At 40.8% G+C, this 14,239-nt stretch overlaps 1 protein-coding gene across 3 annotated transcripts; it reads left to right on the top strand.

The window, feature by feature from the left end:
- Positions 1–976: 976 nt before the first annotated feature.
- On the top strand, positions 977–13,867 carry tmem64 (transmembrane protein 64). Of its 3 annotated transcripts, none has more exons than XM_079367642.1 (4): positions 977–1,258; positions 1,426–2,574; positions 9,547–9,702; positions 10,754–13,867. In XM_079367642.1, exons 2-4 carry the CDS (start codon positions 1,864–1,866, stop codon positions 10,943–10,945), a joined length of 1,059 nt encoding a protein of 352 aa, XP_079223768.1. In that variant the 5' UTR covers positions 977–1,258; positions 1,426–1,863; the 3' UTR covers positions 10,946–13,867. The 3 variants fall into 3 exon arrangements, with proteins under 3 accessions (XP_079223768.1, XP_079223767.1, XP_079223766.1); XM_079367641.1 differs by having other exon boundaries at positions 977–1,319; XM_079367640.1 differs by having other exon boundaries at positions 977–2,574.
- Positions 13,868–14,239: the final 372 nt, after the last annotated feature.

The raw sequence follows: 14,239 nt of genomic DNA, 5'->3' as shown, positions 1-14,239 counted from the left end.
AAAACTACTTTCTGATAAATGTTCTTTCAACTGTGCTCTTTTGGTAGTTGGCTTTATATATTATAGCCAATTCTATTGATAATATTTGGGTCTCATCCTTTGGAAATGAAAAGTGAATGCCAGGCTTATATTGGTTTAAGAATGTCTTCAGACACTAAAATGTGTTTGTACATCAGTAATAACTGTTTGAATCATGGGACGTCTGTAATCATTTAAAACTCCAACAGTGGTTAGTCTGTATGATTCTATTGAGACCTTCATTAATTGATCTGAGTTGCAATACTTTTCTTCAGAAAACACATTATATCTATGAATTATTTATTATTGTTTTGAGATTATTTTGACTTTGGAAATTTTGAAAGAAAAGGACATAATAAATTATTCCACCAATGCTGCTTTGAACATACATTATGAACATCTATTTGATTCCATGTCGTTAGTTGGAAAAATGGTGTTTGAGGCATTAGTTCGTTATTTTTTTAAAGACATTAGAATTACTTGTAGGTCCACCTATATGTTTCCATGGTAGGTAACTTAATAAAACTACTTAGCTCAGTATTATACTTTCAGTTTTTGATTTTCCAAAATGCACATGTTGACACCTTTAATTAATACATAGCTTATATAGCGTAGCTTGTATAGGGTCAATAAATATGTTATAAAAATGTTAATGGCTTTGTGTATATATATATATATATATATGATGTTATATTATGTATTATTAATCTAATGTATGTTTTAATTTAAGTATACAAATCTCTATGATGAGGCACAACAATAAAACATGTATGTGAATCAAATGACTCAGCACCGGGTGTCTGTGGTAGATTAACTTTTGTCAGCACACTCACCGCAGAATAAACCCGTTTAATTAAATTGATCCAAAACAAACAGAATTTGTAGCGAGACCCCGCGGAAACCTCGCGATGTCTACTGGGGCTCTCCGATTGGTTGAAAACGTCTAAGGGGTAGTCACGTGTCCGCGGGTTACTTGGCATTCTGGGACACAAACAGTGGTCGGTATGAATAGCTTTAACAGCGACAGCAGCAGCAACAGCAGCGTCCACTGTGGACGGAGGGCGGCGAAAGAAACAACATCACCCAGCTAGTCGTTGCTGACTTCTCTGCTGTGTTTTTTTGTCGCTTCGTTGCTCGAGAGAAGCGGACGTGAAAGGCCAGCCACGACGGTGGAGTCTCTAAAAAAAATGCAACGCTGTACTTTCTGCACGCAGAGTTATTTAGCTCACGACAGGAGTGGGTGAGCCTTCGCTGTGATTTGTGCTAACCAGTGTGCTGCCGTTAGCTGGATGGCGATGCAGGTCGAGTCATAATAAGAGAGTTTTGACATTTTTGGTCACCACTTTGACTTTGACCCTTCTGAGTCTATAAAAGAGTGCTGGGTTGTTCTTGTTGTGTCACTTGCAGCTCTGTCCTGGTGACTACTCTCTCTCCATCCTTTGACTTGACATCGTCCTGGGCTGAGAGCCTGGAGAGACTGGGAACTGAGTATGGCGAGTATTTCGGGCAGGAACGACAAAACTGGCACTTACAAGGCATTGGACTGGCGATGTGCTCATCTGGTCTACCCAAGATAAACACTGGACTTTTAATGTAATGGCAAAGGAAAGTGACGGATTTCATCTTTGTGTCCCACGTCACTGTTGCGCAACAATGTGTTAAAACTGCCATCTACTGAAAGATTTTTTGCTTTTGAATCTTTATAAACAGATTTTTGCACGACATGAACTTCTATTAGATCAGACTGTCCGGAAATCTCAACCCCCCCCTCACAGCTGTCTACAGCGGTCAGGCCGTTCATCTGAGCCCTGCTGCTGGCCCCCCAGAGCTCACCTGAGGGCCAACATGTCAATATCAGGGTCCACAAGTATGCAGATTTTCACCAAGCTTGTGAAGCATGCAGTGGGTAAGGCGCAGATTCAGCTTAACCGCTGGCTGCAGAGGACTGCCACAGAGGAGTGTGACAAAATCGACATCCTGATCTGCAGCGCCTTCGATGAGACAGGGACTGGCATCGGGAAATCAGATGGGGACCCTGAGGTCGTCAGTGCCGCAGGGGGAACAACCTTCAGCAACAGCGCAGAGTTCAGGCACCCGTGCTGTATCACCACCTTCTGCTTCAAGAGCGCCCTGCTGGCGTGCATCCTGACTGCTGTGTGCTTCTCCTCGGTCGCCCTGGTGCGTCAATACCTCAAGGACCTGCTGCTCTGGGTGGAGAGCTTGGACAGCTTTGTGGGAGCCATGCTGTTTATAGTTGGTTTGATTATCGTGTCCTTCCCTTGTGGATGGGGCTACATTGTTCTTAATGTGGCAGCTGGCTACCTCTACGGCTTTGTGCTGGGGATGGGACTAGTTATGGTTGGAGTTTTGATTGGGACCTTTGTGGCACACCTGGTGTGCAAACGACTATTGACTGACTGGGTGCTGAACAAAGTGGGGAACAGCGAACAGCTCAGCGCCGTCATTAGAGTGGTGGAAGGAGGAAGTGGACTCAAAGTTGTGGCCTTAGCAAGACTCACCCCCATACCTTTTGGGCTACAAAATGCAGTTTTCTCGGTGAGTACAAAACACTGAACACAAATGGATATTTAAAGGAGACGTATTATGCCCCTTTTAGACTGTTTTAAATAGTCCCCCTGTGCTCTAAATGAAACAATATTGGTCCAAATATAACATGAATCAAGCACCAGAGGAGATTTGTGACCCTGTTGAAATCAGCTCTCTCAGAACGCTCCGTTTTGTTGTGTGTGTCTCTTTAAATGCAATAAGAGCCCCCCTGAGTTTTCCCAGTAGACATCACTCCTTTATAGAGACAATAAAATTGGCGGATCTGCTCAAAAGTTTCATGATATGTCCCCTTTAAACAGTCATGTTTTCTTTATGATGAGCTCATGTAGGTTAAAGCAGGACACATTTCAGCAACACAAGAGCAAGAGGCAAAGTCCTTACTACTGCAGGATGGTTCTAAAGTTCACTTGCAGTCACAAGAATTTAACCTTTGACCTTTGATTTTCAAGGGAAATTATTTTTCTTATTGCTTGGCCAACCTACGACACAGGGGACAGCCAGAAACCGATCTCAAGGAGCGGGCTGGCGCCATTACAATATATGCTGTTCAGCATTTCTTTGTAATGAATCTCAGACATTGGACATATGAGTTGACTTCAATGTTAAAGACAAACCAAGCTGTAAAAGCAGACATAACTCGAAGACCAATCCCCAAAGAACTGAAAGTCATTCCTCGTCTAGAACGAGAAACTGACTCTATTATAGCCCAAAGGCATCAATTAATTTCACATTTGAATCAGTTTCTTATGTTTAGGTTGTAAAAAAAATGGGTATTTGGAAGAATGTTTTCCCTGAACGCGATGGTGACACAATAATGATAAGATAAGGTTTTTTTTTCTTTTAGGTTCTTTTAAAATCAGTGGTCAAGTGACCTGCATTATCAGGAAGTTGCTCTCAGCTACACTCCCACACTTAACCCGAGGCCCTTGACCTTCAAGCATCTCATGAATAATTCATACTCCCTGATTACCCTCCACAGTCAACCCATTGATACCTCCAAATGTGAAATGCCCCGAAGGATGTGTAACTGTATTTGCAGAAAATCAGATGGGATTGCATGCAGCGTGAGAGACGTTATAACTGCTGTAATTGAGTGATAAATGTAGACTACAGACCTGAGGGTGGACGTAATGTTGTGAAGCAGTTCAGGCGTGAAGCTCTCCGACTTAGTGCAAGCCATAACTGCTGCAAAGAAACCTTTCTTACCACACCAGATTGTACCAGATTATACAGTATCTCTTACATTGAGCTGGATTTTCCTCACTGCTACCACATGTCAGATTGATTCCCCGCACACATTAGCATTTCTCCTACGAATTAAAATTGAAATATTAGGCTGGCGAAATTAATCCTTACACATTTCAACACTTTCAAATAAGCCATTACACAACTAGCTTAAAAAAAATGCTATGTGCCCATTTTAAAAGTATTGCCACAGCAGAAAGCAGCTTTTCATCCCGTCTAAACTGAAGCTTGTTTTAAAAACTGGGCTGTTTATGGAAAGATATACGGTAAGAAGAGATTCAGAATAGTGTTGACAGGAGCAAACCAGCAGTAGCACAAACATCCAGAAGTGGGTACAAAGTGGGGAGCTTGAAAGGCATTTATAGCTCAGAGCATGAAGGAGTTGATGCACAGGCTCGAGGCAGGAAAAAAGGAAAATGACGTGAGTGAGTTTCACAAGCACAGTAATTGCATGCTGCAAACCCAGTACATTTTCTGAGAGTGACTGATTCACATCTCCGCTGGATGGAGATTTTCTTGTTTTTGCTTTAGCTTTTTCGAACAGTTCCATTTGCTCGTTATGATCCTTGTGAGCACCCGTCCATAATTAAAAACAGCCGCATTCAAATACGCGTGACTTTGACACACAGCTGACATGAGCCCCTCATCTTGTTTTTACAAAACACAAAGATGGCATCTCATGAGCTTTCTTTCCACTCTTAACTCTACGGTTACGTCCATACAACTTGTTTCTGTACATTTAAAGATTTTAAAGAGTTTTTTCACATCATATAAATCCTATTATAGTTTTATGAGCAGACATTGATGTAGCTGATTGTTTATAGCAAGATCTTGAGTTCATTTAAATGAAATGAATGAAAAAAAAACCGGTCATAAACTGTATGAAATCATATGCTATGTGTGTCTAAAGAAGGGATTTAATACAGTTTGTGATAAAACTGTTTCAAAGCTCAATAATTAACATGCAATATGTAAGCGAGCTGGTTCCAATAGATGTTGACCTCAGTGTCACTATCAACAGAAATTTAGAAACAAGATAATCCTACATGTTTATTGTGATTGATCCTTCTTGTTGTAGTTTGCTAGCATCATGTGATCTCATCACCCGTGTAGATTGTTTACTTTTCAAGACCTGAATTCATCGGTTCAACTTCAGTTCAAAGTGAGGGTTTCATCACATCAGCTGATCTTCATGAGACGCAGTCATTTGACAACAGCGAGGTGAGACCCTCCCAGCAATCAGCTGACTGTGGCTCCGAGCCCGTGTCAACGACTCGTACCGGGGAAGCGTCTCGAATTCAAAAGGCTCAGCCCTGTGACATGTGAGCTCCTCGCCGAGGAAGGGATCTTTAAAGCTGATGTGTTAAGCTGATCATGAAACCGGAGATAACTTGTTTATTTGTTAGGTTAATTAGGATAAGTCAATGAGAGAGGCCAGTAAGTCCAGTCCTCCATTCTTCCACATCTTCAGTCTGTGTGTGCTTTGAATTGTAGGTTTGAGAAACTCGTTCTACAGCATGTTCCATCTGGCTGCTGTTATGTGATAAAAGACACTTTCAAACTAAGAAATGGGAGTTTCAAATGCTATAAATTGATAAAATGCTTCTTTATTTGCCACACTGTGTAACTGTCCACCTGTAAAAAAAAAAAAAAAAAAAAAGAAGCCTTCTTCTCTGAACAGGATGTTCAAACCCGACAGATGGTCTTTTTTTGCCTGACTGACTTAAATGGCTTCTGTCCTGATTGTTTCATACTTTCTGCCTCATAGTTGGGACACAGACCCCCCCCCCCTCCCCCATGCTAGGATCAGGCTTTAACGGTGGTGGTTACAACATTGCACTTACTGTTCCAATATACAGAGGTGAAAATGAGGTGTCAAAGTCAAAGGCACACACACTTACACAGCGTCGTCATGTCACTGCTGCTCCAGCCTGTTTGCAAAGGATCAAATTAAAACGGCTGGATAGTTGACAGACTTGTGAAATACTTTTTTTTTAAGTTTTCTCACTGGGTCATTATCTACTGGAGGAAAAGCAAACACTTTCATAAAGGAAGGATGGCAGCTTTCAAGCATCTCAAACACAAGTGCAACAAAAGTGGGTCACATTACACGGCAGGTCACATTTGTCATATTCCTGCTGGTTAGATTCAACTTATGACAGCTGTTTGTCTTTGAAAATGCCGCTCGTTTGTGTTTGACTCATCGCCATGCCCATGAGACTGTTCACTTAAGGGCGAGAAAGAAGTTTCAAATGGCTTTTAGTTTTTAATGAAATAATAAGTCTCCACGTTTTAGCTTTGACATTAGTAAATCAAAAACTGTTATTTCTACTCCTGTTTTGAATTAAAGGATCCATTACACTCACTTCCACAGCTAATCATGACAGTCTGAGAACCTTATTGAGGAGCATGATGAGATATCCCATATCCCAAAAACTAGGGGTGTCCCGATCCGATAGTGATATTGGATATTGGTCCGATATCAGCCAGAAAACTGCATCTAAAATCTCAGATGTAAGCGCTCCATTTAACATTTGGATTTATTTAGGTTATTTTTCAGGGTCTTCTAATTTATAGATTTTTTTTATTTACTTGTAGAATACTGTAGATATTATGTTGAGAGTTAACATTTATGTAATCAATTGGTTAATATTAAATGGGTCAGTTTTTCATATACCTACTCTTCTCTGTTTGAGTAATCACCTGATCGGCCTTTTTTTAATATTCTACACTACAAAATCGGTATTGGCCAATACTCAAGGTTGGAATATTGGTATCATAGTCGTGTCAGGACATCTCTACCAAAAACAAAAGAATTTTAGCCTCCGTCTGAAAAGGTTCATTTCAGCTGCTGTCTCTTTCAGCTTCTGGGCAGGCATGTCCTTGAAATTGCTACTGGCGGTGGGCATGTCCAACAGCTTTACTCCATGCTTTGCTCCAATACGTCGGCGTTATTCAAGGTCAGGGGTGGAAGAACAAATGCAAATTGTCTCCTGATGCAAAAAAAATAAAAAATCTCAGTGTGCAACTCGTTCTGTAGTTCGAGACATCATCGTCAAAGTGTGGCCTTCTTCGGGGAGTTTAGCCGGCTGGCGCTGACAGAAGCAGGCTAATGAGCTGAATCCCTGAGTTCACCTGCATCTTCTGCTCCACATTCACTCCCTGTCCCAGCCTCTCACTGTCCACCCCGTGATTCATCCTACCTGGAGACTCATTATGACTTCCTGCTGATATTCTATCTTTATGATCTTACTATCTATAATAAAAGCTGGAGCTAATAGTGGGTGGGTCGTTGTTGGCTCATGGTAGAGTTATGTGTTGTCTGCTCTGCCCTTGGTAAGCACTTTCTGTGGACGAGGCTACATTTCATCATGCCCCCCGCTTCTTTCTGCTGAAGTCGATGGTGCTACATTATAGCGGGTAACCTGAAACGACTCAAAGACTGCAGCAGTTAGCAAAACAGGAGGACAGGTTTTGAAAAAAAAAAAAAAAAAAGAAGTACCATGAAGACAAAGAATCCATATTTGAATGTGCACATTAATCACAGAATTGTGACCTTCTGAATCGCTGTATATCCAGACATCATCTTCCTCTGCTGTCATGATGAGTTGACGAAGCAGTCACGACAATAATCATTGTCTCATATAAGACGCTAACTACAAACATGTCTCTGTGGCGACTGATTGCTCACGTATAAACCTGCACTGAGAAAAGGAAATGCATCGTCCCAGAACCAGTTCTACAATGTACAACATAGTTGATTTACCGCATTTCCTTCTTTTGTTTACGAGCACTCAGGCCTGCGTTGCTGCTGTTCTGAATAAATCAGGTCAAGCAGAGGATGGGTGGGTTTTTTTGGTTGTTTTTTTTTAACTCGATTTGTAGATTATTTCGATAACCAGGCCTGCAGAAGAAAGTGGGAGGTTCAGTGGTAATTCTCTGTACAGTCATACAAAAATACCAATTGAATAGCTCTTTCCCTCTGGCTGTGTATGAGACAGCTGCATGTACTGCATGCCTGGGAAGGGAGGGACCTCACAGGAGATGTCCTTCACGACTTGGGAATGAAAGAGAAAAAAAAAAAAAAACGACAACAGCATATTCCCTCGTTTTTTTGTGGCCTTCGCCGGCTCTCATGTCGTGTGTCAGAGATCAGCTGAAGGCGCTTGGACCGCGTTGACACATTGTGTGGACACATCAGCGCTGAACTCTCAAGGAGAACGCCTCGTTTCTTGATACTGTACATCAGCTTGATAGCAACATTAGCTTGTTGAACTAGTTTCATAACATCAGTGTCCTAAAGCAACGCGTCTCTTATCCGTTTGGTGATAGCAGGAGAGGATTTCAGATCTAGCATTGCACAGACACAACTTTGACTGGAACAAACAGGAATGTTCTCCAGCCCTGATAACACTTTGGCTCACTCGACTCACCGTTATCAACCACGGTCACAGTGCACTGGGAGCCAAGGTCACATCCAACCCAGCAGTACACCACACCACTTATGTCATCATTTAATCAAAGGATCAAGTGTGACAGTGACACAGACTCTTGTTTATATTTAGTGTTTGTAATGAGATATGAAATGAGACACTTAGCTGGACATCCAGTGGCATGTTGTGCGAACAGTCTTTTGACCAACCTGAACATGATGAGGCACAATGTGCTGCTTCTTTTCCTCTAAAGAAGGTTTTGTCAATGTGGGATCGAGTTGACCCACACTCAGTATGATCAGTGTTACACAGTAGATCTCTGATTTAAGTGCCAAAGAACTCTTAACAACTGTTAGTTTAAAGTGTCAGGAAAAAGGTTTCTAAACAATGGTTTATGTTCAGTGACGTTTGTTTTTCTACGACACAAATCTGGACGATAACTCGAGGTGTTCATTAAATGTGCGCAGGGTCATTCATCAACTTTCAAAGATTATACTTTTGATGTGCTGCATGTTGTGCTGATGTCTTTAGATTATGATCACACGAGAACATCACCACGACATACAGTACACATTTATTATTATTACAAAGTTTCGTTTTTTCACACATTTATTTTTATTGCTTGTTTTCTCTGTTTTAAGAGGGTTTAAGTTCGACGTCATGCAGAGGTTGTAAAGTCAATGAGTAATGGTTTTCAGTCATCATGATCTCATTATTAATCAAAAGAATGGTGATGGTGTTTATCATAATGGAGCAGCCCTGGTAGAGGTATATGATGTGTGTACCGTGACTGATGTGGAGGTTTATATGCAGCGAACTGTCAACTTTCTAGGACTGTTTTTACTTTCTTTGCTTGAACTTATAATCAAGTGAATGAACCTTTGTTTGGAGTTGGGGGTCAAATTGTATCAGAACTGGTTTCATTTTTTTCCAACGTCTCCGTTCTCGCCGTGGGTTTTAAATGATTTTGTGGAGCTCAAAACTTTCAACACTTTTTGAAACCTTAATCTTCTTTGTCTTATTTCTGCTGAAGAAATTGTACAAAACGGCGTGGCATTCAAGTAGCTTTAGTTTCAGGTATTTGAACAAACAAAGTGAAAGTTCTGAAAAGTTCATAATCGCTTGTGTAACTTGAAGATTTAAGATTAACCTAAATACATTCAATAAGGGAGGTGCAGTAGTATCGCTTGTCTTTTTTTTTTTTTTAATGCAGAAGAGTGAATTATAGTTTTTCCAGTGTTTTAAGATCATTCTTTTTTTTTTCTCTTTATGATTTTTGTAGATCACAGACGTGTCCTTGCCAAACTACCTGGTGGCCTCCTCTGTGGGTCTGTTGCCCACACAGCTTCTCAACTCTTACCTGGGCACCACGCTTCGCACCATGGAAGACGTCATTGCCGAGCAGAGCGTCAGCGGCTACTTTGTGTTCAGCCTGCAGGTGAGGGGATGGTTTAAGGTTGGACTTGAGTTCACGTTTTTCTTAGTTGAGGCTTAAAAGTCAGTGATTAGTAGCATCATATCATGGTGTGAGTGTTTGGAAAATTGTCTGACTGTGATTCCTGTTAAATTCACCAGACATTTCAGATGGTAACAGGAAAACGATCTGTTTATTGTAACTACCCATTTAAAGAGAGGTTGTGGTGTTTCTTAGCAAGGTGACAACCAGCTGTTGACTAACCAGTCTTCAATGACATTTTTTTTGACGTTTTTTTCAGTTATTTTTCCCCAGCCGTTACATTTAGAATAGACCTTTTTAACACAACAGTCAAACTTACTCCTTGTGCAAAGACTCCACGTCTACTTCATGCCCGATGTGCAGAGTCACATAAACCTCCACAAATCAAGTAATCAAGGTTTTCCCACAGTTTGTCATCTACAGCTGGCACCACATGTCCAACACCTGTTCAGCTGAATGTAACCCTCAGCTGCTCAGAGGTCGGCGGCTGTTTGAATGTTTTTTTTTTTTTTTTTTTGAGGAGTCAGGGGTCAGAGGTTTAAGATTAATAGGTATCCATGTGTCATGCAGAAGGGAATGCTGTGTATCCAATCGTCAACTGGCTGCTTTTTAACGTGTGTGTGTGTGTGTGTGTGTGTGTGTGTGTGTGTGTGTGTGTGTGTGTGTGTGTGTGTGTGTGTGTGTGTGTGTGTGTGTGTGTGTGTGTGTGTGTGTGTGTGTGTGTGTGTGTGTGTGTGTGTGTGTGTGTGTGTGTGTGTGTGTGTGTGTGTGTGTGTGTGTGTGTGTGTGTGTGTGTGTGTGTGTGTGTGTGTGTGTGTGTGTGTGTTCATATATATGTATCTGTATGTGTGTGTGTATATATATGTATGCGTGTGTGTGTGGAGCGAGTCTTTAGCTTTGACTGTTTTAACCATTTCTAATAAGACCATATTTTGTGACTGTTGTAACACACTGTAGGTGTTTCTGCCTTTGTTCTGCTCCTATGCACCACAAACCAAACAAACCGCAACCTCCTCCTTTCCTCTCTCTGCAGATCGTCATAAGCATTGGCCTGATGTTCTACGTCGTGCACCGTGCTCAGGTAGAGCTCAACGCAGCCATCGCCGCCTGCCAGATGGAGCTGAAGTGTTCACACATGAACGGCTCCTCCGCCAATCACAGCGGATTCACCTATTGCAGCAAGAGGGCGACAGCGAGCGCTGGAAACTGCATTAACGTGGTGTGACTGGGAATTGACACCCCAGGCAGTAATTTCTACAGCCCGGTCACTGACTTGTAAAAACCTCTGAGCTAAAGGGAACCAAGCCGAGTAAAGATGATGTCTCTGAAACATGTTCTTATTGCAGGTATCAAATGTTCAAACGTCTTTGGTCGGTACAAAGTTGGAGAAGTGCGGGTCCAAGAAGAAATGGTGACGATAGTAATTGGTTTTGTGCTACATCGTCTTGGGAGTTTAGTTTTTTGAAATGATTTTCCTTAAGGTACTAAACATTTACTCTTTTACAGGAGATGTCAATGAAATTATGATATGAAGAAATATCAGAGGTGGCTGAGTGAGTGAGTTATTAAAAAGTAGCTAGGCTAAAACTGCCTGCTAACACAATGAATGTGCAATCTGGAGCTTTCCTAGGTAACCAAGGAACCACATTTCCATTTCAGTGTCAAAGAATGCCAGCCTATGCACCTTTCTTCTACATCTGATGTGTCTCTACTATGATTAACTTTCTAGGTCTAGTGCTAACTCTCAACATGAATAAGGGCATTATTGATATTTTTCAAGATGTGTGGGTGAAGTCCGGAACATTTTCTTTTAAGTGTCTTATTTTTGGATTATTGAGAAGGGGGGGGGGCTCTCACTGAGCATCTCTGACCGTATGAGTTCTGCTGGCGTACCACCACATCAGCAGATTTGGCCGTGTCTGCCTGAAGTTCATTTTAGCGCTTCTGCAGTTTTGATAAGAGCAGCTGGAGAGGAGAGCATATTTCACAGCAGGAAACTCAGGAATGTTTCTGCCAGGAAAGTAGAAAGTTGCAGCGTGATCAGCTCTTCAGCAGCACAGCCACATGTTCGGCTGCAGAGAGATTCCCACACCAGACTGAGATGTCGAGCTTTTCCTGAGAATATCTCTTTATCTTATTTTGATTTTTTTGACATAAGTTTTTCTTTTACTTATTACTTATTGCATAGTTTTTGGTTAGGGTCGTAGTTTTGACAATTCTGTGCAATATAATGAACGATGACTAGATGGCATGAATGTCATATTTCAGTGCTGAAACCAAACTAATCAGTAATGCATACAAAATAACCCAATCTGTTTATCAGAGGTTTTTACTTGCATTATAGAAATGGTGAACTAGATGAGGCAGAGAGGGTGTTATTTTTTTTTTTTGTGCCATAATTGGAACACTTCTCAGACGCCATGACACTGGCCCCACCTGAGCAGAGGCTACATGTGACTTACTTCTTTTATGACTTGTTTTTAAATGTACCTGTGAATAATCCTTTCTTGATTAAGCTCTTAATAATATACCAACCAAGCTCTCCTACTTACAGATTCTTTTGCACAGTCCACTACGACAGATTATTTTCATACAGAGAAGTAAAACCAGGAAGGGGTTGGGGGTTGCACAAAGGTTGGAACTGTTGTGTCTCAGAAGCCGACAATCAAACACAACACGGACACTTAAGTGATGAATGTGATAATACTTTTTATTTTTTACATTAATTATTGTGATGCTGCTCCTCAGACTTGTCTGATTGAGGAATAATAAGGGCTCTTATGTGACATATCCACCGTTATGTCCCTATATTTTCTTTTCTACTAACGCCTGTTAAATAATGCTGACAACGTGTTTGGTTCGAGTTTGTTTTCACCATTCAAAGCCAGATTAAATGTCCCCCCCCCACCCAGTCCATGCTGTCAGTCCTCTAAAGCAGTGGTTCTCAACTGGTCTAGCCTCAGGACCCACCACTAACTTATTCAAGAAAATCAGAACCCACAATTTCTCATATTTTTCAACCAATCAGACTTGTTCAATTAAAAATTGTGCAGTTTGGACAAAATGTAAAAAAACAAAACATATGTTGAAAAGTGCTTTGATGCGACTCACTTTTGGGTCCTGACCCACCAGTTGAGAAACAATACTCTTAATTACTGTCATTATTTTTGATGCTTTATTTTAGTTGAAAGGGCCCCTTCCTGTCTGAATTTAGCAATAATGTTTAAAAGCAAAAAACAATATGATAAAAAAAAAAAAAAAAGTCCTACCGATAAGATCTTTGCCCAAGTGTTTACTTGTTCTTTCTTTTTTCTTAAAAAGTGAACAAAAACTGCGTTGGACTTGTCTGTCCCCTGTAAGGTTCAGTATGCGTAGTCCCAGGTTTGTGTTTATGTTCGATCTGCCTGTTACCTTCCGCTGCCTCTGATGGAGGATTTCCACCAATGATGTCTGTGAACGGAACCGCTAGATTTGAAGATTTCATTAAAGGTACATGTAGATGGAGTTGAGTAACGCACTAATCTCACCATCTGACTTAAAAAAAATTAATAAAAAAAAATCATCAGTTTCTAATGAGAAACAATGATAACAAGCATCCGTCTGACATCAACGACCTCTGACCCTCCAAAGTAATTTGAATGCGAATTTCAGTAAGCTTCTCTGTTCTGAAGTACGACAAAATAACTGGATGTTTAACCATTCCTGATCTAATGAATCATCTGTCACATCAAAATATCCTGGTCTTGGGATTTACAAACTTGACAATGTGGAAAAAATGAGCAGTTTTCACAGTAAAGGCTTTGGTTCTTCCTTGGTGGGCTCTACTTAACTCTAGATATAGTTATGCAACAACTGATTCCTAAGGGAAGTACATTTCATAGACACACGAGACCTGGATCTGGGCGGTCGCTGCACACCTGAACTGTTGTGAAGGAGCACAGTTTGACATGATGAAGTCAAAGGGTCAATCTAAGGGTCTCGTTTGGTGCTGTGAAATGCAACACTTCCCATTTGTATCAAGTGCATTACACAAATGCTGTATTTTGTAATACAGATAATTTTACAGTGTATAAATATAGATATTTATCACTGTACAATGCTTGTTCAGTGTTATTTATGAGAGAGAAAATAAAACTGTCTGACTTTTTACATTTGCTCAGTTTTTTTTTTTGCATGCTATTTCCTGTGAACATGACGGCTACATTTCAACCATTTAGGAAAACGTATCGCTTCCACGTTTGAAAACATGTTGAAGAAATTCCCTTATACCATACCAAGCCTGGTGCTAAGCTAAGCTAACTGGCTTTTTTAGGACGAAAATGTTAGAAATGCCTTCATTCCAGTTGGATTAATCCTACCTGCCCACAGAAAGCATACACATTAAGGGGTTTCCCAAAATATCAAACTTTTGCTTTTATGTAGCAACCTGCATTTACTCTTCTCCTCTGTTTAATAATTCAAAGCTCTGCAAACCTTATGTAACTATAAGAAAACCCCTTGCCTTGCTGCCTTAACTTTT

The sequence above is a fragment of the Symphodus melops genome (assembly GCF_947650265.1).
Source record: "Symphodus melops genome assembly, chromosome: 18".
Lineage (NCBI taxonomy): Eukaryota > Metazoa > Chordata > Actinopteri > Labriformes > Labridae > Symphodus > Symphodus melops.
The sequence above is the reverse complement of the archived record's forward strand: the minus strand, read 5'-3'. Positions and strand labels throughout refer to the sequence as shown.